The 24359-nt window shown below is 32.9% G+C and overlaps 4 protein-coding genes across 4 annotated transcripts; 3 read left to right on the forward strand and 1 right to left on the reverse strand.

The window, feature by feature from the left end:
- The first annotated feature begins 3972 nt into the window (after nucleotides 1–3972).
- LOC123887940 (Golgi apparatus membrane protein-like protein ECHIDNA) lies at nucleotides 3973–6869 on the forward strand. The gene is made up of 6 exons (XM_045936918.1): nucleotides 3973–4163; nucleotides 4407–4463; nucleotides 4610–4813; nucleotides 4904–4963; nucleotides 5284–5410; nucleotides 6488–6869. Exons 1-6 carry the CDS (start codon nucleotides 4146–4148, stop codon nucleotides 6574–6576), a joined length of 555 nt encoding a protein of 184 aa, XP_045792874.1. The 5' UTR covers nucleotides 3973–4145; the 3' UTR covers nucleotides 6577–6869.
- A 2744-nt stretch (nucleotides 6870–9613) lies between these two features.
- On the forward strand, nucleotides 9614–13662 carry LOC123888042 (alkaline/neutral invertase A, mitochondrial-like). The gene is made up of 6 exons (XM_045937017.1): nucleotides 9614–10486; nucleotides 11177–11336; nucleotides 11501–11712; nucleotides 12126–12619; nucleotides 12767–12815; nucleotides 12976–13662. The coding sequence occupies exons 1-6, from the start codon at nucleotides 9809–9811 to the stop codon at nucleotides 13300–13302; spliced, it is 1920 nt and encodes a 639-aa protein (XP_045792973.1). The 5' UTR covers nucleotides 9614–9808; the 3' UTR covers nucleotides 13303–13662.
- A 2304-nt stretch (nucleotides 13663–15966) lies between these two features.
- On the forward strand, nucleotides 15967–18789 carry LOC123888117 (putative pentatricopeptide repeat-containing protein At1g56570). Its single transcript, XM_045937109.1, has 2 exons — nucleotides 15967–16823; nucleotides 16982–18789. The coding sequence occupies exons 1-2, from the start codon at nucleotides 16221–16223 to the stop codon at nucleotides 18191–18193; spliced, it is 1815 nt and encodes a 604-aa protein (XP_045793065.1). The 5' UTR covers nucleotides 15967–16220; the 3' UTR covers nucleotides 18194–18789.
- A 3779-nt stretch (nucleotides 18790–22568) lies between these two features.
- On the reverse strand, nucleotides 22569–24039 carry LOC123888199 (probable metal-nicotianamine transporter YSL7). The gene has a single exon (XM_045937205.1). It carries the CDS (start codon nucleotides 23904–23906, stop codon nucleotides 22659–22661), a length of 1248 nt encoding a protein of 415 aa, XP_045793161.1. The 5' UTR covers nucleotides 23907–24039; the 3' UTR covers nucleotides 22569–22658.
- Nucleotides 24040–24359: the final 320 nt, after the last annotated feature.

Consider the following 24359-nt stretch of genomic DNA (forward strand, 5'->3'; position numbering starts at 1 on the left):
GACATAATTCTTTAATTAGGCTAACAAATCATACTACAATTTTTAAAAAGCTCAAATTTATAGCTAACTGAGATTAATTATAACAATTAACAGAATAATAAGTTCACTTAAATCTTAATATTATTTTTACAAGACTGTTCTCAAGTCTTGTAAAGTTCAACTCAATCCAATATTTGTTTCTACTTTTAAGTTTTTTTTTGGGACAAATTTTTGTTGTAAATATATGTGACAATTAATAGAACGGAGAAAGTATATTCAAAGTTCATGATTAGTGGAGGGGGAGAGTGACATGGTGGTGACTGGTGAGCACTAAATTAAAGTGGACAAGAGAGATCATTTTCTTTGTTGAAAAATACTAATGAATAATAATAATAATAATAATACAAACTATAACACTCCTTAAGGCAAATGTTAAATACTGTCCCATGAACACTTCTTAAGGATTCAAATTTAAAAAGTTTTACTTGGAAATAGTATAGTCAATACAACAAAAGTTTATATTTTGATGTTTTTCATGCACAAATTTTATTTTATTTCTTCTTTTAGTTCATTAACTAGTGTCCCGGGAACATTGGTTAGCAAGACCCTTAAAAAACTTTGATTTGCCTTGAACCCTTTATATTATTATGTCGGCACGTAAAATGGTGTTGCTCTCTAAGCTTCCGCTTTTCTACATAGCCATAATATACTTGTAGCACCCAATAAACTTTTGAACAACAAGATTTATTTTGTGCCCCTTTATTGTCATTGGTTCCCTCCCTTTAAAATTTTGTCTTGATGCTTGTTATAAGTTTCACCAATCATCTTTCAATAACTATCTCATTTTTTATCAGTCCTAACAATTAGATCCTTTCAAATGTTGAGTCATGGTTGAATAATAACTTCATCCTCTTTTGATTAGAATATTTGTTTAGGCATTTTCACAACTGGTGCAGATATAGCTTGAGTGTAAAATTGTGGTGTTTCGTACTCATCGTCATTTAATTGCACATCGCTACTCTCTATATTAACATCACGAGGCATAATTATGTTAGTTGATTGAGATGAAAATTGCTGATATATGTAATAGGTTTAGTCAAAAAAATTAATATGGATAAGTTGATGTATGATATGGTTAATTTATAAAGTGTGGGCTATTTTGTGAATTTGGAATAAATAAAGGGTTTTAAAAATTTAGATTATATAGTGCGGATTTAGAAAAAGATGCGTATTTCTAAAATACGAGTTATTTTGTTCATTTGAGAAACAAAAAGACTACCTTCATTCTGCATAAGATTGGACTAGAATTGTGGAGATTGGAGTTCATTGACAAATGAAATGTCTAGAAGAAAAAAATAAATCAAGAGATTATGGTTCAAATAATTTAGACTAAATGTGAATGAAAAATTATAGTGAATAAGTGAGAGTACCAAAATTAAAATGTGATTTTTGCATATTACATAAAATTTCTAATAGATGAACTGTTGGACAACCAGTTGCATACAAATTTTAATTGACATTTTTAGTAAAAAGTAAGAGGCAAACAAGAGACAAAGAAGTGTAGTACTACTCCGTCCCAAAATATAAGCAAAAAAAGATCAACAAAAGTAAATGTATCTGGACTAAATTTTAAACCAAATACATCAACTTTCATTGACCAATTTTTGCTTATATTTTGGGACGGAGAGAGTATACACTAAGAAGATACGTTTATTAGAGAACAACGTGAACAACCAAATATTCAAGTGTTTATCCAACATTAAATGCATCTTTGAAAATGGGGGCAGACATGGTAAACTAATACTGTTGTTGCTTTTATTTTATTTATTTATTTGTTTTATATGTTACTGTTAATTTACTCATAGTCTAATTTTATTGTTATTGTTAAATATAAATAAATGAAATGTTCGAAATTAAAACTCTAACTTTTAAATATAAAAATACAATATATCTATCGATCGAGTTAAAATCACACTAACACTTAGCATTTAAACAACAAGAAAAACTATCCATCTGATTTATTTTATTTTTTTTGGTGAAATATCTTTTTTTATTACTAATTAATGTATGTAATCTAATTTTATTTTTTTTTTAAATCCTAATAAATATAGGGATAATATTATGTGGTGCATGAATCAACAAAAGAAAGTATAGAATATTATTCACTTTCTTTTTCAGGTTACCTGCCACCGTCCTTGTGGCTATCATTTAGTAACATTACCATTTACCACCGACATGCCATACGTAATTAGATCCACACGATGGTGACTCACGTTGATGGTACTAAACACGTGTCATCCATCTAAATACATACTAGTAATTCGTCGTATTTTTGTGGGACCTGTATCCTTTGCGTGCATGCAACGTAGACACTCTGTTTGTAAAATTGAAGGCCGTGTGGCGGTTAGTCCAGCTTCCTGTAACCCACAATTCTGGTTGTTAGTTAGTTAGTTGGTCCAAAATTAACGAGTCTAATCTACTCCACTAATTCAATTTTAATATATAAGAGACAACAACACTATGAAAAAGGATAAGGAAGTTTATTTATTTATTTATTTAGTAGTACTTGTATAAGTTGTAGTTCTAACATTTTATACCCTTTTTGGACTATAATTTTTTTAAGGAAATGCTATTTAAATAGTAGTAAATTTTCCCCACTATTTTAGAAGGTTATTAACCACTTAAATTCAATTTTTTTATTATATTTTGTTAAATATTAGTTGGCTGAAAATATGTATAAGATTGTTTCAAAAAAAAATATGTATAAGATTAAGAAAATGATGATGAAGTGAAATATAACACTAACATATTGTATTCTTTATGCACGTTTGGTAGTTGGTCAAAAATCAAAAGGTCAGATTATCTCAGATAACAATCTGTATGTTTGACATTAAAAAATAATTTATAAACATTTTGATGTAAGAAAGTTATTTTGTACACGTTTGTCTTTAAGTTTTTTTTTTTTTTTTTTTTAAATATGACTATATTGTTTTTTACATATATTGAAATTCAGATAATTATTTTACAAAAGCTCGAATAAATTGATTTTTTTAATAGAATATCAGGAATTTTTATATTACATGAATTATTTTTGAAAGACTTGTGTTTTTTTGGTACTGCACCAACCTGCAACCTTTGCGAATATTTCAATTATTTGCATTTAAAGTTATTAGTCTAATCACAAAATTATTTTAAAATAACAACCAATAAAAGAGTTTCAAACATTTTTCTCTTACAAAAGAATAATACACTGAATCAAACACCACCCCCAACAAACTTATTTCTTAAGCTATTGACTACCAATTCAGAATCAACACAAAGCTTGACTTCCTCCTCGGACAATATATTTGTTAGTTATATAAGTATAATCAATTAGCAACATAGTCGAAAAATTGTTAAACATTTTTGTTATGTTTTTTTATTTTTTTATTTTAAAAAGAGTGTCATGAAAAGTGTATTAGAATAAAGAGACATGTTCAATGTGAACACCTTCACACTCAAATTTTGATTCAAAACTTTGCAGTTGTGTGTAAAAGTTTATGATAATTAATGTCACTTCATCTACGAACAAAAGGAAAAATAAAAGTGAGGCGTGAATAGTAAATTACTTTGAAATTAAATCAATGCATGTAAAGCCCAATCCAAATCAGAACACTTTTCTTCGATGTTTTCTCTCCCCACCTCCCGTTAATCTTTTATACCCCCAATATTTTAATTTTGTCTTTGCAAAAAAATTCGGTTTGCAAAAACCGAATTTTTACTAGTGCAAATTCAGAGTAAATTTCGGTTTTTAGAAACCGAAATTTGTTTTCAAGGCAAAAAAAACTTCAATTTCTACGAACCGAAGTTTTTTCAAGGACAAAATTGGAAATTCGGTGAATAAAAGATTCACGGGAGGAGTGAGAAGAGAAAATATCTTTTTCTTCCTGTTCATTTTTTTTTTGTACAATGTGCATTTCTTTTAATTTTTTTTTTTTATTTTTTTTTAAAAAAAAGACCCCTTGGTCCGTGCAAGCAACATAGAGAAAGAAAAAAACGATTTCACTCGCAAATCTAACAAACTTTTGGATCGGAAAAAAACTAACTTCGATCTGAAAAATCTCCGGTGACTGTAAGATCTTGTATGCTCCGTCGTGTTTGATTCCTTCTCTATCCGAAACTCACACATGGATCCTCCCAATCCGGTAACTACAGATTTTCTTCAACCATTCTTAGATCTGCTTTCTTAATTTTACCTCTAGGTCGTTTCCGTGAATTTTTGTTCATCCACGATTTCCATTTCATCGATGATTCACTTTCTATGCTGGAAATTTCTTCAATGTGAATATTTCGTTGGAATGTTCATGCTATATTGATTAATCCGAAGATTTATTTGATTAATAAATAATAATTTGATGTGATTAATTGAGATTTTGCTCCGTTTGCAGGCTGTAATTGAAAATTACGCAAATCCAAGGACTTGCTTCTTTCATGTTCTCTTCAAGGTTTAGTTTAGTTTACTCATTTCTGTGAATTTTTGTTGTTGTTTTTTGGTATAAGGTATATTCACATTGTGAAATTTGATGACTGTGAATTTTTTGGCATAAGGGATGTTCGCATTGTGAAATTTGATGTGTTTTGCAACTGACAGGGTGCGGCGTTGGCGTTTTACATTCTATCGGCTCTTTTTATTGATAACTTTGTCATTATTTTTGTGGTGACTGTTCTACTTGCTGCTCTTGATTTTTGGGTAGTTAAGAATGTGAGTGGAAGAATTTTAGTTGGTTTGAGATGGTGGAATGAGATTGATGATCTTGGTGAGAGTGTTTGGAAATTTGAATGTCTAGACCAAGAGGTAGGTATTCTTTGTTTTGAACATGGATTAGTGTAAGAATGGTTTTCAAATTCTTTATGCATGCATGAATTGTGTGTTTTTTCTCTGTAGTCATTGGCCCGGATGAACAAGAAGGATTCATGGCTTTTCTGGTGGACCCTTTACCTTGCGGTAAGACAATTTATAGATCGATTATAGCATGCAGTGATAGTTCCGTTTTTCCTTCGGTCCTTATGGCGTTACAGTCAAAATGTGGTTGTGTCCTGATTGAGCAGGATAGTATATATGATTGTATGACCCGATCAGACTTTATTCAGGAAGTGCTGAATTCTCTATATACTTTGGATCTGGATGGAGAATAATTCTGTCAATTATCATGCCAGGGTCTTATTTTGTAGTTTTGATTGCCCACACCTTGCTAAAAAAAGAGCATAATGGTGTTTTCTGGTAATCGGCACAATAAATTATTTTTTATTTGTATTGTTTTACAGGCAGTTGCATGGATTATGTTGGCTATATTCTCGCTCATAAGGCTTCAGGCTGATTATCTCCTTGTTGTAGGAGTTTGTTTGACCCTCAGCATTGCAAATATCGTTGGTTTTACCAAATGCAAAAAAGGTGTGCAAATTTATTGATGAAGTTCTTAAAATGTTTTCTTCTATTATATTGCAAAATTGATTTAGGTTGGGGAAATAGTTTGGAATAATAAGATATTAGACTTTCCATTGCAAAATTGGTTTAGGTTTGGGGAATCGTCTGGAATAATGAGATACTGGACTTTCCAATTCAAGACATATACATTTTTTGGTTTATAACGTGTAACATAACACGTCATCTTGAAGTCTTGGAATCTTAATTTGTTACACCTGTTTCTCTTTTTCATTTTGAAATATTCAAAGTTAGTATTTGCTGCATTCTGCTTGCCTCGTGTGAAGTTGTTCACTCACTGGGATATTTTACTAACTAAATGTTTGTACCAAATACAAATTGATGACTGTACTTGCCAATTGCACCCGAACATGACCAATTTAATCTACAAATCATAATTTCTTAAGGCTGGACTATGATATATTTGGTTCAAAGATGCTTTTGGATGCTGATATATTGTATACTTATATAGAGTTCTTATTCTGTTGATGCTTGTTAGCTGCATACTTGTATATGCGGTGGGTAACACATCCATTGTGCTTATTTGGGCTACTATCTCTTGAAAAGCATAAGTACACATTCAGTTTATATTCCCAGAAAGTGGAAGTATGTTATTGTCATTTCTGTTGTTGTAGTAGTAGAAATAGTTGCAGCAGGGTTGTTTAACTAACTAGAAACATATTTGGAATGAAAATACAGTTTGACCATTGTAATAGTACCCTGTTTATGGGAACTTTCTGCCCCCTTGTTTTCATTTGTGTTTCACTTCCCTTGTTTAGCATTTGTGTTTCATTTGGAATGATATAGATATGTGTGAAGACATACATGCCTGTAGAAGTTTCTCTAAGCCTAGTTTCACATCCCATTTTGAAATTTGTGATTCTACTCGCAATGGATAAGACTTATCTTTGCCACCCTCTGTCTCCCTTTCCTACCCAATATGAAAGACTTATCTTTGCTCCCCACTTCAATTTACTGTTTTATCATTACATGCTGTGTTCATTTGAATAACTCGCAATGGATAACAATTGATTGGTTTTCTTTCAGATGCTAAGAAGCAGATTCAACAATATGCCTCTCAGACAATTGCCTCTCGGTTCTCATCTACCTTACAGTCAGCATTCAGTGTTGTCTGATTATCAATGCAAGTTGAACTGAGCATTATTAGAAATATTGAGATGCAGCGGAGGTTTGTACATGATTATGATATATTTCGGCTGGCATCAGACCGAATCCTGACTACCTATCAGACTTGCATAGTTACTGATACAGAAAATGCAAAATTTTGTACCTTTGATAAGAAATGGCTTGAGTAAGACATAATCAGATTACGTAGCTAAAGAATTGTTTATTTTCAGGTGTACATTGTGTTTTCTTGTATTCTTTTGCATTGTTTATCAAAGATTTATGTTCCAGTGTTTGCTGCTTATTTTCATGCAAAATTGGTGGATAATAAAATTGTCGATGTTGTAACCTCATGGGTGAGGGGTCACCATTAACCGACCGACCAAAATACTCTTGAGCTTATATCAGAAGTAGAAAAGGTTTAACCATGTCTGGGTCAGGCTAGGTAGAGTAAGCTAGTTTAGAATAAAAAATTGCCAAATCTTGGGATGAAACTATTTTTCTGTATCTTCATTTATTGGGGGTTGGGTCTGTTGATCCTTTTGTCATATTCATCTGGAAATCAAAACACTTGTAAGTTGTACTGGCCCCAAAAAACTTGTAATCCCTTCATACATTCATCTGGAAATCAAAACACTTGTAAGTTGTACTGGCCCCATAAAAAGAAAAACTTAATATGCGAATCAAGTCTCCATTGGACGAGCAATTGCTATAGTAGTCGTAGTAGAGTCGGATGTTGGACAATCCATTGTTATCTTGGGGGGCTTGAACGAAGATGCGATAACTTGGTTATTGTATATGAGGAGATATTAATCTCAAGTACTTGTCAAGTACTTTCCTTGGAATCATACATTCCTAGACTTTCTTTATTAATCTCATAATGTTGTACTTACTTTTTTTTTTGGTACTGATGTGATTTGTGAATTTGCTTACTAATACTGTAAAACGGTACTTAAGTCAAAATTTCTTTGTTCCGCTTGGAAATTTCCGGTCCCTGTTAATATGGTTTTCTACATTGGTCTTTGTTGGTTATATGCAAGTAATCTATTTGTTCTTGTTGCTGTTGGATGAGGTGATAGACAACAGCTTCTCCTTAACTACTGATATACTGCAAGAGATTATTTTATCCACCAAAAGTTGTTAGCAAAGCCTTTAACCTTGTAACTGGAAATTCGAACGTTGATACCTTTCCTGTAGCTACAACATTTTGTGTTCCTTCGAGAATGCAGAGTATTCCCAACCAATACCTTGTTGAAGAAATGGAAGCAATCATAAACAAGTTTATATGCACAAGTCTAGTGATCATGGTAGCCACTAGACACGATAATTTCCGTTCATTTATGTTCTTGTATAAAAACCCGAGCTAACCTCCAGGAAGGTTGAGAGTGGTACATCTGCTGGCTTGAATAGTATATGTCGATGTCAAATGAGGAAGAGGTATACATATATGCAAAACAGCAAAAGACACTTCGATGCTTAAATTAGTATCTACATAATAATACGAAGTGAAGTAAGGAATTAGAGACAACTATGTTTTTTGGTCAACTGAGATGAGATTCAATAAGGTGGCTTTGCTAAGATTTTTTGGTGGATAAATAATCTCTTGCGGGATATGAGAGACACCTAACTAGAGGAAGAGATGCTCCTTATGTAAGAATCTAACGGGTTCATTTTTAGGTTTGGATCCCAACTAAAGTGATGGGGGATATATGAGAATTCTTCTTTCAGTTAAAGTTGACTGTAATGTTTCTTACTTGCCAATTGAAAGGATTTGAGGGCTTCTAAGCTCATTTGTTGGTCTGTCGTCCTACTAAATCTTTACCTAGAGCTTTATAATCGTAAATTAAAATTTGGTTCTAGCAACCTTATATATTTAAAGTTTTAAAACAAAGTAAGCAACTAAGCAGGCACATTATTGTGTGTTATGGGCAAATTGTAACTTGATCGAACACGAGCAGTGAACCAAACATGCAGTTGTGGCAGTGACATGTCCATGTAAGAAGTTGTGGACAAATTTCTATGCTGACTCCTCAACAACTACCCATATATAATTTCACGTGGTTTGTATGTGCTTTTGTCTTCCTTGTGTCTTATTTGCTCCCTCCATCTTAATTATTCCATTATATAAAAACTATTCGTAAATTTTTTAGTGAACAATGCAGTTACTATTTCACAATTTTTTATTAAGATATATATTTGAAAAATATATATCTACTTTAACAAAAAAAATTGAAAAAAAGTTTAAAAATTACTAAAATAAATAAGTTCAGTAGTAGTTTTTTTATTTTTGTCTAAATGGTTAAAAATTCATCAATAATTAAAAAATTCTGAATTTGAACTTCAACTTTGCGTATTTATCAACTGATCTATGCTCAAGATATCATTTATTTTGTTTTTACCTCACCTATAATTAGAACAAGATGTACTAGTCATATATTTAAGTAAAATTATACTCCTAATACTTTAACTTAATTTCAGTTAATATTTTAGTGCTTTTCTCTTTTTCATGATATTTTAGTCTCTTTTTTTTTTATAGCAAAGAGGGGCTAAACCCCTCCTAGTCCTTTTACTAAATTGGAGGACATGAATATATATGATTTTCTTTTGCGCTCTTAAATCTTAATCATAAATACCAAAAAAACACATAAATTTAAAATGGAGAATGTTAACTTGTGCCCTTAAGGCACATGTTAAGGAAGTAAAAATAGAAATTATTAAATGCTAATTTGTGCATTTTGACTTTTGAAGCATTAAATTTCTTGTATCATTAAATGTTAAATTTCTATTTTAGTATATCTTAACATGTGCCTTAAGGGCACATGTTAACAAGATCCATTTAAAATTTGAAAAAATCATACCTAAAAACAAAATATATGGAAGATTTCATAAAAAAAATAAAAATGAAAGATATGATGACATGATAATTCTTTTTCACTTCCCCGCCGGTTGTATTATCACCGCCTCCATTTTACATAACACATGATTTCCCCATTCGCTCCTCTTTCTTACCTTCTTCTTCTTCTTCTTCTTCTTCTTCTTCTTCTTCTTCTTCTTCTTCTATTTCCATTATTTCACTTCAAGAATCAAACCCTTTTTTCAGATTTTATAAAGAATACATTACATTCATATTTTCCCATTCATTTAAAATTCTCCCAAATCACAGTTTTATACACTAATTAATTACAGTAACAATTTACGCAGATTTAGTTTCTGTTACTATTACATCAACCCTATTTTTTCGCCATGAACACAATAACCCTAATTCGTAACCGCGCCATAAATTCCGCGCGTAAACTCCTCATTGATTCTAAGAATTCATCGATTTTTGGCTCCCTACTACCTCATCACGCTCTTCCTGTACCTAACGATTTTCTTCAACCACGTTTCAATCTTTACCACAGCAAAAATCACTACCCTTTTCGAAAACTAGGGTTTCAGCATGAATTGGGTAGTGTCCGGAAAATTTTCAATCCATCCTCTTCAAATTATGCAACTTCAAGGTGTTTTAGTTTAAATTCAGCAAAAAGGGGTGCAAGAATTGGATTCAAGGTTCAAAATTTCTCAACTTCTGTTGAGACACGTGTTAATGACAATAGTTTTGAGAAAATTTACATTCAGGGTGGGTTGAATGTGAAGCCATTAGTGGTGGAAAGTGTTCATAATGATGAAGAGAGTGTTGTAAGAGAAGAAGAAGAAGAGAGTGTTGCGGAAAAACAAGCTTGGAAGTTGTTGAAGGATGCTATTGTTACTTATTGTGGAAATCCTGTGGGGACGGTGGCTGCAAATGATCCTGGTGATAAGTTACCATTGAATTATGATCAAGTGTTTATTCGGGATTTTATTCCTTCCGCGCTTGCTTTCTTGCTTAAAGGTGATAGTGAGATTGTTAAGTACTTTCTTCTTCATACCTTGCAATTGCAGGTAAAATGTAGCCTTTAAGAGTTATTTAATGGTTCAATTCAATGATTGTTTTATAGGGGTCTATTTGGATGGACTTATTTGAGCTTATTTACTAAGTACTTGTGAGACTATTTGAGAGAATTTATAGAAACAACTTATGACATGTCCATAAACTGTTTTTAGCTTATATTTATATAAGCCATGAATGATAACTTATGAAAACAACTTATATCATATCCATATATGAAAATAATTTGACTTTGTTTTATTTTTGCTTAAGAAATAGATTATACACAAACACTAATGTGATAAGCGCTTATGCTATAAGTGTTTAAATTGTTTATTTATCTAAATAGGACCTAAGTCTACAAATGGTCGGCTTGTCAATAATTGAATGCATGTGTAAATGTTTTTAGTGTCACTGTCAGTGTGTACATGTACAATCATTAAACTCTTCTAGCATTTGTGTTATTCACTATCATTGATTCCTACCATGTTTAATCAAAGAGTTAGCTGGGGATACTGGTGAATGGTGGTCAATGGTAAATCCTATTGTTAAATGCTAAAAGGAAGTGTATATACTATGAATATTGAGTGATCATTTTTTCAAAAGAAAGAGTTGTTATGCTTACAGAAGTTACAAACGTTCAAAACTTTGTTGTTTATTGATTTCTAGTATTCTAACTTTTTCCCCTTATTTAATTGTCAAAGAGTTGGGAGAAAACTGTGGACTGCTACAGTCCAGGACAGGGCTTGATGCCTGCTAGTTTCAAAGTTAGAACCGTAGCTCTTGAAGGAGATACTCGTGAAGAAGTTTTAGATCCTGATTTTGGTGAATCAGCTATTGGTCGAGTTGCGCCTGTAGATTCAGGTTTGTTTTTCAGCGGCTCATTATAATGTGCATATAGATAAAAATGATGCTCCTGAAAACTGCTTATAAGTTGTAATGTAAATCAAGTGCATTCTAATAAATGAGTAACATAATAACAAAATGACTTTTCTTTCTTTTCTGTTGTATTGTGTTTTTTAATATAGGATTGTGGTGGATCATCCTGTTGCGGGCTTATGGGAAGATCACGGGTGACTACAGCTTGCAAGAAAGGGTTGATGTTCAAACAGGCTTGAAAATGATTCTCAAATTGTGTCTAACAGATGGTTTTGATATGTTTCCATCTCTGCTAGTCACTGACGGGTCTTGCATGATAGACAGGCGTATGGGCATTCATGGTCACCCTCTTGAAATCCAAGTGAGCTTAACGACCCTATGTTTTCTCATTCTTCTGTGTTTTGCATTAAGTACTTTATGCATTTGGAAATTATTACCAAATAATTTCATATCATGTTTAACAAATATATACTTTTATGTCACTCGAAGTATGTACAAAAATATAACATTAAAATAGGAGCATATACCTATAAACTAGGGTAATTGTTGTCATTACGAATTAAAATAGAGCATCCTTTTCCTTCAATTCTAAATAGAACATATCACAGAAACAGAATAGTTTCCAAATGTGGTAAATAGAACCTTTTTTTTTTTTATTTAAAAAACGGAAGTTCTGAAAAATTGTAATCGAAGAAGTATGTGGTTCATTCTAATTGTTTCACTTATTATTTCTCCTATTGGTTTTCCTTATATGTGGTAATTTTCACCTGACAGGCATTATTTTACTCGGCTCTTCGCTGCTCGCGTGAAATGCTTGCTGTAACAGATGGAACCAATGATCTTGTTAGAGCCATTAACAACAGATTGAGTGCATTATCGTTCCACATTAGACAATATTATTGGGTGGATATGAAAAAGATTAATGAAATATACAGGTACAAAACTGAAGAGTACTCCATGGATGCCATCAACAAATTCAACATCTATCCAGAGCAAATTCCTTTCTGGGTAATGGACTGGATTCCAGAAAAAGGTGGATATCTAATTGGGAATCTGCAACCTGCTCACATGGATTTCCGGTTTTTCACGCTGGGAAATCTTTGGTCTATTATTTCGTCACTGAGCACCCCAAGACAGAACGAGGCTATTTTAAATCTGATAGAAGCAAAATGGGATGATCTCGTAGGGCATATGCCTCTTAAGATATGTTATCCTGCCTTGGATAATGAAGAGTGGCGGATAATTACTGGTAGCGACCCAAAGAATACGTAAGTTCTGACTATAAGTTTCCTTTCTCTTGTTTGCACATCTACGAGTATGTTTAAAGAATTTATATCATATTATTGTGTTTGTGTTTACAGTCAGAATTTTTTCTAGGGTGTTCATCTTAACGGAAACATTCTTAACTTTTGCAGCCCTTGGTCATATCACAACGGTGGATCCTGGCCAACCCTTTTGTGGCAGGTAAATTTTTCCTGTTTGCAATAGATTTGTTTTAAGGAAAGTTCAGATATGTTCTTGAATATATGCACTTTGCCTTGTCTTAATACCTCAACTATTGAACCCCTAAGTCTCATGAAGTTTTACTTTAATTTCTAATGTAATCTTTGTACACCATCTTCAGTTCACATTGGCATGCATGAAAATGGGGAGAATTGATCTAGCCCAGAAAGCAGTTGATTTGGCTGAGAAAAGGCTGCCAGTTGATTCTTGGCCTGAATATTACGATACTCGTTCCGGGAAATTTATTGGTAAACAAGCCCGGCTGTATCAAACATGGACCATAGCTGGGTTCCTTACATCTAAGATGCTTTTGAAGAATCCAAAAATGGCATCCATGTTATTCAGTGAGGAGGATTATGATCTCCTTGAGATATGTGTTTGTGGTCTTAGCAAGAGTGGAAGGAAAAAATGCTCGCGTGTCGCTGCCAAGTCTCAGATTCTTGTATGATACAAGTCTGCATTATTTGGAAACAGAATGCCAATTCACAAGTTCAGGGTATGGAGTTAAATTGGAACTGTAATAGAATTTTCCATTTTGTTGTAGTTATAGTTTTTTCGGTTATGATGGCTTTCCTGTGTATTGGGAGGGGTTCTTCAAAATAAAAATAAAAATAAAAAATCAATGGGAGGTTTTTAAACTTAAAACCTCTTAATATTTACCTCATACCATAGCATAGTTCTTTACTTAGGATTTATACTTACCCATAGGTATATTAACAATATTCACTACATAGGGTTTCCACTTACAGTTATGTATACTAACTATGTTCATATTGATTTTTCTCATTATACAGTTCCTCCTTTGCAGGAGTTGCATCGTTTTATAGTAATGAATTTCTCTGTTATGTTTCTAAGATTATTTTGCTTTGTTATTCATCGTCTCTTTGGCTATATTTTCACAGACTTTGGCATTAATGAACATTATTATACATTATACATATAGCCGATGTTGCCTTACAGTTAAAGTATACTAACGATGTTCATATAGTCATGCTTTCGAAGAAAAATCACGAATTTCTGTTTAGAAAAATGAGGTTGGGATCAGTTAGTTCCCAAAATACATATCCATCCACAGTTGATATGCGCTTATGTGAGATTTGGGTCCTCTCATGTTTGTATTCAATATGGGGATTATTTTGATGATCTCAACATAGTAATATTGAAACTCTAAATTCTCTCATCTCTTTAGATTGACATAACTTCTTTATTCCTCCTTGGTTAAGTACTTATCACATCCATATTTCTCTTGAGTTGATTAACTTCGGCGTCTAGAAACTAAGCTCTCGCAATTTGTGACTTAATAAGTTCATCCTCTCACATGAAAAACTACTATTAGTGACAAAATTACGTTCAAAATGCTTAAGGCATCCGCGAGGATAACATGAAAAAGCTGTGCAGGACATGGGTTCAACATCCTAAGGGAGTCATTTGAAAGGGCACCCTTTTTGCAAGTCAATCAACACATTCTTTACCTTCTCTAAGGGTATGAATGAGGAATTGGATCCTCTCCGGCCATTGAATGGTCCTGTTTGATCTCAGCCATTGGTTTTTATTAAATATTAGTAGTCAACACTATAGTATTATTGATGGATCGTTCAGATCTGCACATGACATAAAACTGGAGAGGAAGGACAGAAAAGAATCCGAATCCGTATGAATGAAGGATATATTTCAATCCAATTGAAGATGATGACATGTTAACCAGAGGAGCATATGAGTGGTAAGGAGACCCATTTTATACCAAATCAAGAACACAAGTAGAGTCATGCTCAATGATGATATTATCATTTTGATCTATTAGAAACTTTAAATTAAGTTAAACACATGTGGTGTAGTTTGTCATAATAGTAAATCTTTAATGTAGTTCTTAAACTATCATTTTCTTTTCCATTTAATCCATAAACTATATAAATATAATACTTAATACATACTGCCAAATCGTCATGGTTGAAAACTCATGATCGATCATATTCATATTGCATATTGCCGGTTCTACTTTAGGGCGCCTAGAAGAAGCAAAAAAAATACTACTGGAGTCAATTATAAGCAAAAGAAAAATGTTTAAAACGTCAAATACAAAGTGATTGTTGTTTCAAGTGTGACTAGTTATGTCCCATATTGACTATGAATGTGAAGAATATTGAAATTATAAGAGAGGTGACCTATTAACCTAATGCCTTGAGGTTTTGGGTGGAGATGTGGTGTCTTCCTCTTGTGGTCTTGGAGCATTTGACTCGTTGTTTTCCCCTAGCTCCCCGGATTTCCCAACAAGTGATAGTTGTGGTTCAGCTTGCTGGGGAGCAGGAGTGGATCCTGGTATTGGATCAACTATAGGATGAAAGAACTCACACTTGTGGGGAGATTCTTGAGAAATCTCACTCTTTTGTAGTTCTAGAACATTTGACCCATTATTTTTCCTGAGTTCTCCAGACTTCAGGACTCTCTAGTACGGAGAGAATCCTTTCCCCTAGTAAACATATTGCTTTTTACATGAAATACAAAAAAATCATATTGAGTTAATTACCATGCTTTTTTTTGACAGGAAATTACCATGCTTAATAAGTATAAAATTAGGTATTTTTGTTTATAATTAAATTTTAAGGGAGTAGTCTCTAAATTATTATTATCCATTAACCTCAGTCGTAGTTGTTAGGTATTACATGCAATGTCGATGTCAACTGAACTATATGCTCACAAAAACTCCATCTTAAAGGTGAATGAGTAGAATGTCCGGAATTCGAACTCAAACTCCTACATAATATATGTGATGTCTCTACCTACTAAGCTACACTCACCGGACCTATTTATGAGTATTTATTAAGAGATAAAATGATGCTCCACTTTTTCGTAAAATAAAACAAACTTATAGGTTTATTTGGAGGATTTCTTATGAGAGTTTTTGAAGGGGAAACTTCAAAAAATTAAGTCTATATTTAAAATATATTTTTGGATAGACATGATAATAATATAATAGTTCAATCACAATTTATTTTTTGTTGGAATAATAGTTGAATCACATTTAATTCATTTTACAAAATATAAAATGAATCCATGAACATAAACCGTGACTACTGACTAATAAGAAATAAAAATATTTCCTTAAAAAAAAAAGAAATAAAAATATTCCTTAAAATAAAAATAAAAAATATAAACCGAATAAAACAGTCTCGTGTGAACAGAACTGAGTTTGTCAGCCCAACCAAACAATAACGACTAACGACATTGTGAATGAAAATTATATCTTAGTTAGTTCCATTTTTACACCGTTATACATGTTTCTATATTACAAATACCTTATTACCTTAAACACAATACAAGAAGCGTTGTAATAGTCATTGTTATGGCCATTTTGAAACAAAGATAATAATGGCATGTAGTAGAACCTTACTATCCTCAACTGGTTTCCGACCCATTCCATTATCTGTCCATAACTCTCTTCACTGCATTCAATTAAACACACCCTTTAGCCCCAAAGACTTAACCGGCTTAACCACCGATCTCATAAAGTCCTACTTCGACAAAGGCTCCATCGAAGAAGCACACACACTGTTCGATGAAATGCACCACCGAGATTTTATCGCTTGGACAGCCATGATCACTGGCTACGTCTCCTGCAATCAGTACACCCGTGCATGGAACGTGTTTTCTAATATGCTTAGAGATGGAGTGAAGCCCAATGCTTTCACTGTTTCTTCTGTTTTGAAGGCTTGTAAAGGTTTGAAAGCTCTTTCACGCGGGAAATCGGTTCATGGGTTGGCTATTAAGATTGGTACTCAAGGTTCGTCTATATATGTTGATAATGCACTTGTGGATATGTATGCTACTTGTTGTGATAGTATGGATGATGCAAGATTGGTTTTTGAGGATATCGTGACAAAAAATGCTGTCACTTGGACTACGTTGATCACTGGGTATACTCATAGACGTGATTCCTTTGGTGGTCTTCGAGCTTTTCGTCAAATGTTTATGGTAAGCTTCCGTTTTATATCGTCAAATGTTTATCCTTATTTTCCTTGTTGTAGATACCTGATTGTTTGAGTCATTGATGAATGAAGGAAAATAAAAATCATTGATATGAGATGAGATGAAATCTGTTTAACATTGTTTTCTTTTTTGGTGGCAAACAGGAGGAAGGAGAGCTGAGTCCCTTCAGCTTCTCAATTGCGGTTAGTGCTTGTGCCTCAATTGGCTCAAGTAATTTGGGTAAGCAAGTACATGCTGCAGTCATTCATCATGGATTTGAGTCCAATCTTCCTGTCATGAATTCCATACTGGACATGTATTGCAGGTGTCGTTGCGCATCTGAGGCAAAACAAGTATTCAGTGAAATGACTCAGAAAGATACAATCACATGGAATACTTTGATAGCTGGATTTGAAACACTGGATTCTAAAGAGTCTCTCTGCATATTTTCACAAATGGTGTCAGAAGGTACTAGTCCGAATTGCTTCACATTTACTAGTGTCATAGCTGCATGTGCAAACTTAGCAATATTGTATTGTGGGCAACAACTTCATGGTGGAATTATTCATAGAGGACTTGATAACAACTTGGAACTATCCAATGCCCTTATAGATATGTATGCCAAGTGTGGAAATGTAGCTGATTCACATAAAATATTTAGCGGAATGCCGCACACAAATTTGGTCTCATGGACTTCCATGATGATTGGATATGGTGCTCATGGACATGGAAAAGAGGCGGTTGATTTATTCAATGAGATGGTTAGATCAGGTATTAAACCTGATAAGATAGTGTTTATGGCAGTACTGAGTGCTTGCAGCCACGCCGGACTAGTGGACGAAGGCCTTAAATATTTTAGATTAATGACGAGCTATTATAATGTTGCACCTGATCGAGACATATATGCGTGTGTGGTGGATTTGCTTGGTCGTGCGGGAAGGGTAAACGAAGCTTATGAACTAATAGAGAATATGCCATTTAAGCCAGATGAGTCTATATGGGTAGCCCTTCTTGGAGCTTGTAAAAAACACAAACAACCAAGTATGGGAAAATTAGCAGCTTTGAAGGTTTTGGATATGAAGCCAAATAAGGCCGGAACTTACGTTCTGTTGTCAAATATTTATGCTGCTGAAGGTAATTGGGCCGATTTTGCCAGTTTGAGGAAGCTTATGAGAAGTACTAGAAGTAAGAAAGAGGTGGGGAGGAGCTGGATTGAATTGAAAAATCAGGTTTACAGTTTTGTTGTTGGAGATAGATTTCCTTCTTCAAATGATGAGGTGTGTGAAGTTCTTGAATTGTTGATTAGACATATGAAAGATGTAGGATATGTACTTGATTTAGATTGCTCTGTACATGACTTGGAAGATGAGACTTGAATATGTAGAAGCTGAAGATATCATCTTATTCATGAGTGCTTGTAGCAGATTCATAAACAAGCATTCTTATATAAGATGATATTTCAAACTTGTTAGGCCTCCGGTTCATAAATCAATACAAAAGCATTCATATATACATGTATATGACTTGGAAGATTACACAGCGGGTTGACTGATCTGTGGTGGGACGGCATGAGATGTTCAGCCCAATACTATTCATCCCGCCCCGCCTCTGTTTATTTTTCGACGGGTTGATGGCAGAGTTGGGCGAGACAGAACAAGTTGTTTTGATTTGCCATCCTTGGTAACAAGCTTTATGATATTTATATACTATTGTATTTTAAATATAAATAAATGGAGAGAAAATAACATATTGTTTTGTCATTTTTCTTTACTTTTTTCTCCTACAAAATAATACAAAAATTAATTCTTTATTTCAGCTATACCATTCTCTCCATTTTCATTCTCATTTATTTACAGTTCATTCTCTTGAAACTAACAAATTTCATGAGCCTACAAGTTACAGAAAATGTTTAAAAATCTTAGTTTGTAGACTCTATAAATGTAATATATGTGATATATAACTATGGCCTATGGTTAGCAAAACGGGTTGAGTAATGATTGTTGGATTATCTTTATCATACATAGTTGGTTATTGGTAAACTGACATTTATATGATGATGATTGATGACTATGCATATGAAGGTTAGTTTAAGGGTTTGCTCTAGTGATGAAAAGACAGATATGTTGTTACATTTAAGTTAGACTAGTGTATTTGAATCCTAAGATATTCAATATAATTAATTTGCCAATATGCTTATCGCATCTCCTGCTTTAGATGGGTCAATTTATAAATCAAAATATCAAATTTTGTATTCAGTATCAACCAAGCATAATTCTTCACCATTTTCTCGAATTTAGAACCGTCTGCTTCAAATATCATATTTTCCAATCAAGGGTAATTGAAGTACAAAACTGGTCTGTAAGTCGAGAGGTGTTACTGTTTTTAAATTCATTTAAGACTTTATCTCAAAATTATGTAAGAATGAATTTGAGTGCATTTTAAATTAAACTGACATATGCCTATAGCAGATTTGATTTTTAACTAATTTAGATGAAGCAATCATTGGCAGCTGCTACTTTTTTTACTATATTAATAAGCTAGAACTATGGTCTTGCTAACTTATAACTTAATCATTCTAGAACTAAAATATCTGATAAATATCTGGATCAAACTTTTGAAATTTGGAGTATAAGACTAAATAATATTTAATTTTTGATTTCTCAATCATCCAAAATCCAATTATGTTCTATGTATATTAGTATAATCTTTTTGATTCCATGATCTAGCATGAATATCATTCAAGTCATTGACTATTTCTTGTGTCACAAGTAACAACAATACTAGGGTGAGAGAGCCTATCATATCTCTCACCAATGGGCAGCTGTTAAGGGCCTTTAGATTAAAAGGTCTATAGAGCTTATGTTAAGCTTTCCATATCAGAATATTTTTCCTTTTGGCCTCAAACTTTTTCAACCGTGATTTTTTTTTACTTTCTCTGTTTCCAGTAATTCTTTTAATTTTTAATACAATACTACTTCTATCTTTTAATATAAGATCATTTTTTAATTTTCAATCAATTTTTTTAATCTACATAATTCTAATTATTTTAACTATATATTTTTTCCTATACTTTACAATAAATGCTTTGATAAACCTAAATAAATTTGTCCACAGCACCTAGCTCAATTAGTTAAAATGCCGAAAATTGTTAGGTAGACGTCATGGCCGTGGTTCGAATCCCGCCTCCTTTACTCGAGTGTGTGAATTTATAATGGTTTTGTCATTTCGTCTATCTACAAAAAAATAAACATAAATAAACTCTCTCTCTCTCTCTTACGGGATGAATTTATAAAGGGCGCACATTTTTTTTACCACCAGTTTAATCTGGTTCCGGGGTCAGTTCTGACATTAATTGGCTACAGTCCTCTCCCTATCGCGGTTGTTGACATAGAATCGTGATCATTCCTAACAAGTTCAGTACCAATCACCACTGAATCAACTAACGATTAATAAATGGTACACATTTTAAAGCAACTAAAAATAGTAATTTTTTATTAAAAAACAACAATTATTTATCAAAAAATTATGCATTTAATATAAATTATACAATGAACTTCGTAACGTGTTTAAAATTGCACATACTAGAAAAACTCATTTATAAAAAGGGTCTTGCTAACGAGTGCCCCCGGGGCACTCTTTAAGCATTCCATTTAAAGAAACTTTTTATTCAAAAAAGTTAAACACTACAATTTTCAATGCGTTGACTTTATGCATTTCGATAAAAATTCTATAAAAAACTTACTATTTAAGGGCTTAAAGAGTACCCCGGGGACACTATTTAGCATTTGCCTTATAAAAATAACATCAATTATCGATAAATTTATTATTATTATCACCAACTTTATTAATTCTCGTGATTTAATCAATAGAGTCATATTTACTTTTTTATTTATTTATTGTGTTTCTATTATTTTTAAATATTATACTCTCTTATTAATACTATTTTCATTAGTCTTAAGTCAGTAATTTTTATTTTGCTTTATGAAAATAATGAACCTCGGGAAATTTAAATATTCCCTCTGTTTTTCTTTAATTGTCCATTTATGTCGGATTTAGTATTTTATTTAACTGCCCATTAGGTATTTTTATAGTTGTAGTGTGGATAAAAAGTTGTCCCGTGGTTCAAATCAAACAGGGTACAACAAAAATTGTCTTGTCCAGTTCCCTGTTTCTTAGCAAATCAAACGCACCCTAAATGTTCATTCATCCAAATCATCTGAAAATATTGTTTAAAAAAATAAAATAATTTTTCCTTCATTCTTCAACCTTTATTTATAAAAATAATACTCCCTCCGTTCCATTTTATAAGATCTCATTTGACTAAATGCACTATTCATATGTCTTGTTTTGACCGTATTTTTCTACAAGTATATAAATGTAAATATTATCATATAAGATCTTGTTTGATTTGTTTCGACGAATATTTTCAAAATATCAAATTTCTATAATTTTTACTAATGCACAATTAAAAATATTTGTAATCAAAGTTATGCATTGGTGTGCGTATAGTGGTCAAATAGTTCTTTTTTTTTTTTTGGGACGGAGGGAGTAATAATAATAATAATAATAATAATAATAATAATAATAATAATAATAATAATAAAGTGAGGAAACATCAAATTAATTCAGGTATTTTAGCAAAATCTCGAAAAAAAATAGGTACAATTATGACTGTAAAAATAGCTTGAAGATTATCATTATTTTTCATGTTGGTGAAGCTTTTTATTTAATGTTATTTTGATTTTTCCTGAGTTCAATAGAAGTGAGAGGGAGATAATATGATTGATGAAGAGATAAAGAAACAAAGAAAAGGAAATAAATAAAAGTAAAATAGGATGTCATATTTGTTTTATACATCTTCAGATAAATTTCTTTTTACTCAAAGATTTTATTTTCCGGTTAAATTATGTTCAAAAGTTTTGATTTTTGGTTATGGTTAAATTTTGTTCAAAGTTTAGAGTTTTTTAGTTTATGGAAGTTTCAATTTTGATTTTGCAACGGTGGTGGTGATTTTTGCTGTAGCCGCATTGTTAAAAGGATACAATAATTGAAATTGATTGCAACATTGTTAAAATTTATGGTTTTGGAAGCTTTGAGATTTATTTTAGTCCTTGATTTCTGGGTTTTGTTTGTTTCATAGAGAGGTATAATGTGTGTAGTGTAGAGAGATGAAGACAGAGAAATAGTGATCTCAATTGCAGAAGAAAGCACAAAGATAATAATAAAGTGTAAGATATGTAGGATATGCACCATCATTAATGAACGGCTGAGATTTGTATTTAAGTTGTGCACCCGTGAGTGATATGAGACACTCACTCACGGTAGAATCCGCCTATGTATACAGCCTAATAGTTGATATTAATACAATATGGCTATAAGTAACTAAAATTAATTCCAAAATTTTCTTTTCTGACAAGAGGAAAAATTGAATAATTGATTCCAAAGTTAATTATGTAAAATCTGATATAAATCTTTTGAAGAAAATAAGAGACAATAATCAGCTTCAAGTTTTACTATTTCATGTTCATTATTGCATAACACTTGTATATGGCACTTGTACATTATTTTATCTCCACTCTGTTACTCTATTATTGACTAATTTTCACAAAACATCATGTTTTGGTAGTATCAATCACTATCTCCATTATTGAGTTCCATTGACATTTCAAAGCTTGAATTACAGGAAGATGAAACTGATACATACTATAAGGAAGGAATAAATATGGTTAAATAGAAAACATAGAGGAAAGCTTAATGATTATCCAATAATAACTGATGAAATAAAATAAATAACTCTACAAAATATTTGAATAAAAGTATAAAAATGAGCAACATGATAATTCAAGATCCTAAGAAGGCATCAACCTTTACATTTGCTGCTCTAGACAAGAATTTCATGCAAATAGGAGGCTGCACACCACCAAGAGCAAGAAAGGAGCTAGGAAGTGACCAAATGCCATCTCCACAAATCAAACCAGAAGCAACAGCCGATCCAAATGCATCAGCCTTAGCCCTATCAACCTTCTGCCAAACAAACAATATCAAGCTTCCAACACACATATCAATAGCAAAATAGCTTCCAATGTAGAAAGGTATAGCCATAGCCATAGGAACAGGAATAAACTTTGCATATTTCTCTCCAACCAAATCGCGAACAAGATTAATAATTATCGCTCCAGCAAAAAACACGCAGCATAGTACAAGACAGTTTTTTGGTAGAGCGGAGACACCGTCCACACCTAGTATAGCTATGTTACGATAAACAAGTGCATAAGGTGCAGGGTACGGTGAACCGGGTTGACCAAGAGTGCCGAAAGCATGGTAGAATAGCCAGAAAACACACGGTGATATAATACATCCCATAGCAGTTCCAATAATTTGGCTCACAAACATGGATTTCGGGGAAGCCAATGTCATGTAACCTGTTTTAAAGTCCTGCATAAGGTCTGAAGCGGTTGAAACAATGTTCATCATGACACCACATGCTGCTAAACCAGCTATGACACCGCCGTTCGCTGCGCCTGCCCAAGCACAGATAACGAAGATGGCTAATTTTCCGTAGGTGGATGCAAGGGACCAATCTGTCAGTCCACAACCATAGGCATTGCAAAAGGCCAGTGCCGGTCCAATGATGTAAATGCAAAGTATGTGATACCACTTTAGCTGGTGGAAAATGTAGGGGATAGTGACTGTTGAGATTATTGCAATTATGACATAGCCCGAGATAGCAAACCAAGAGGGGATTTGATCTTTGAGGAACATCTCGGTTCTGCGCTTGTCATCGAATGAAAGTGTAGGTGAGAGATCATGGGAGGGTGCTACACTGCTGTGTTTTTTTGAGTTAATAACTTGGTTATACAAACCGTAAAGAGTGCGGCCAAGAACCTTGACAAAGTTGTATAGACCATCACCAAGAATCATTGATATGGCTATGAAAACTTTGTAGCCTTGAAGACCATGTAAACTGCTTTGTTTGAGATCAGAAGGGTACCAATCTCCTTTTTTATCTTCGATGAGAGGCCACATGACACCCCAAGAAAGAATTCCACCAATGAGTAGTGATATATTGATTATATATGGACATATCATCCCAACCCCGCAGAGGTAGCTGAAAAATCAAAGAAGAACTTTCTTTGATAGGCTTCTAGACCAAATGTTGGGAAGCTTGAAAATCCACAAGAATCACCAGAAGTGAAAAACCATTGGAAAAAACCCCACAAGAAACTAAAGGAGAAGAACTTTCCAAGTGCTTGTACTTGCTTCTTTGCTAGTTTGGCACCTTCTGTTGTATGGAAACTGTTGATAAGAGTAGCTGTTGCAGTACCGCTTGGATATGTCAATCTGAAGTCAACAATCATAATCTTTCGGAGTGGAACCACGGAGAATATACCAAGAAAACTGACAACAAATAGAAACGCAATCATCCATCCTAAACCAGGAATCTTAACATCCATCATTACACTGTCGGCACCACTTTGTTTTGCAACAGTTGGACTCATTGCAAACAAGTAACTACCAAATCCGCCACTAAATGCAATGCCA

This window comes from Trifolium pratense, linkage group LG1, assembly GCF_020283565.1.
Source record: "Trifolium pratense cultivar HEN17-A07 linkage group LG1, ARS_RC_1.1, whole genome shotgun sequence".
NCBI lineage: Eukaryota > Viridiplantae > Streptophyta > Magnoliopsida > Fabales > Fabaceae > Trifolium > Trifolium pratense.

Bases quoted from the DNA above. Each gene is read 5' to 3' on its own strand.
- LOC123888117 (XM_045937109.1), top strand. From the start codon at position 16,221: ATGGCATGTAGTAGAACCTTACTATCCTCAACTGGTTTCCGACCCATT. The intron at 16,824-16,981 runs GTAAGCTTCCGT...GGTGGCAAACAG, and splicing joins CTTTTCGTCAAATGTTTATG to GAGGAAGGAGAGCTGAGTCC.
- LOC123888042 (XM_045937017.1), top strand. From the start codon at position 9,809: ATGAACACAATAACCCTAATTCGTAACCGCGCCATAAATTCCGCGCGT. The intron at 11,713-12,125 runs GTGAGCTTAACG...TTCACCTGACAG, and splicing joins GTCACCCTCTTGAAATCCAA to GCATTATTTTACTCGGCTCT. The intron at 12,816-12,975 runs GTAAATTTTTCC...CACCATCTTCAG, and splicing joins GGCCAACCCTTTTGTGGCAG to TTCACATTGGCATGCATGAA.
- LOC123888199 (XM_045937205.1), bottom strand. From the start codon at position 23,906: ATGATATGTCCATATATAATCAATATATCACTACTCATTGGTGGAATT.
- LOC123887940 (XM_045936918.1), top strand. The intron at 4,464-4,609 runs GTTTAGTTTAGT...TGCAACTGACAG, and splicing joins TCTTTCATGTTCTCTTCAAG to GGTGCGGCGTTGGCGTTTTA. The intron at 4,964-5,283 runs GTAAGACAATTT...ATTGTTTTACAG, and splicing joins GGTGGACCCTTTACCTTGCG to GCAGTTGCATGGATTATGTT.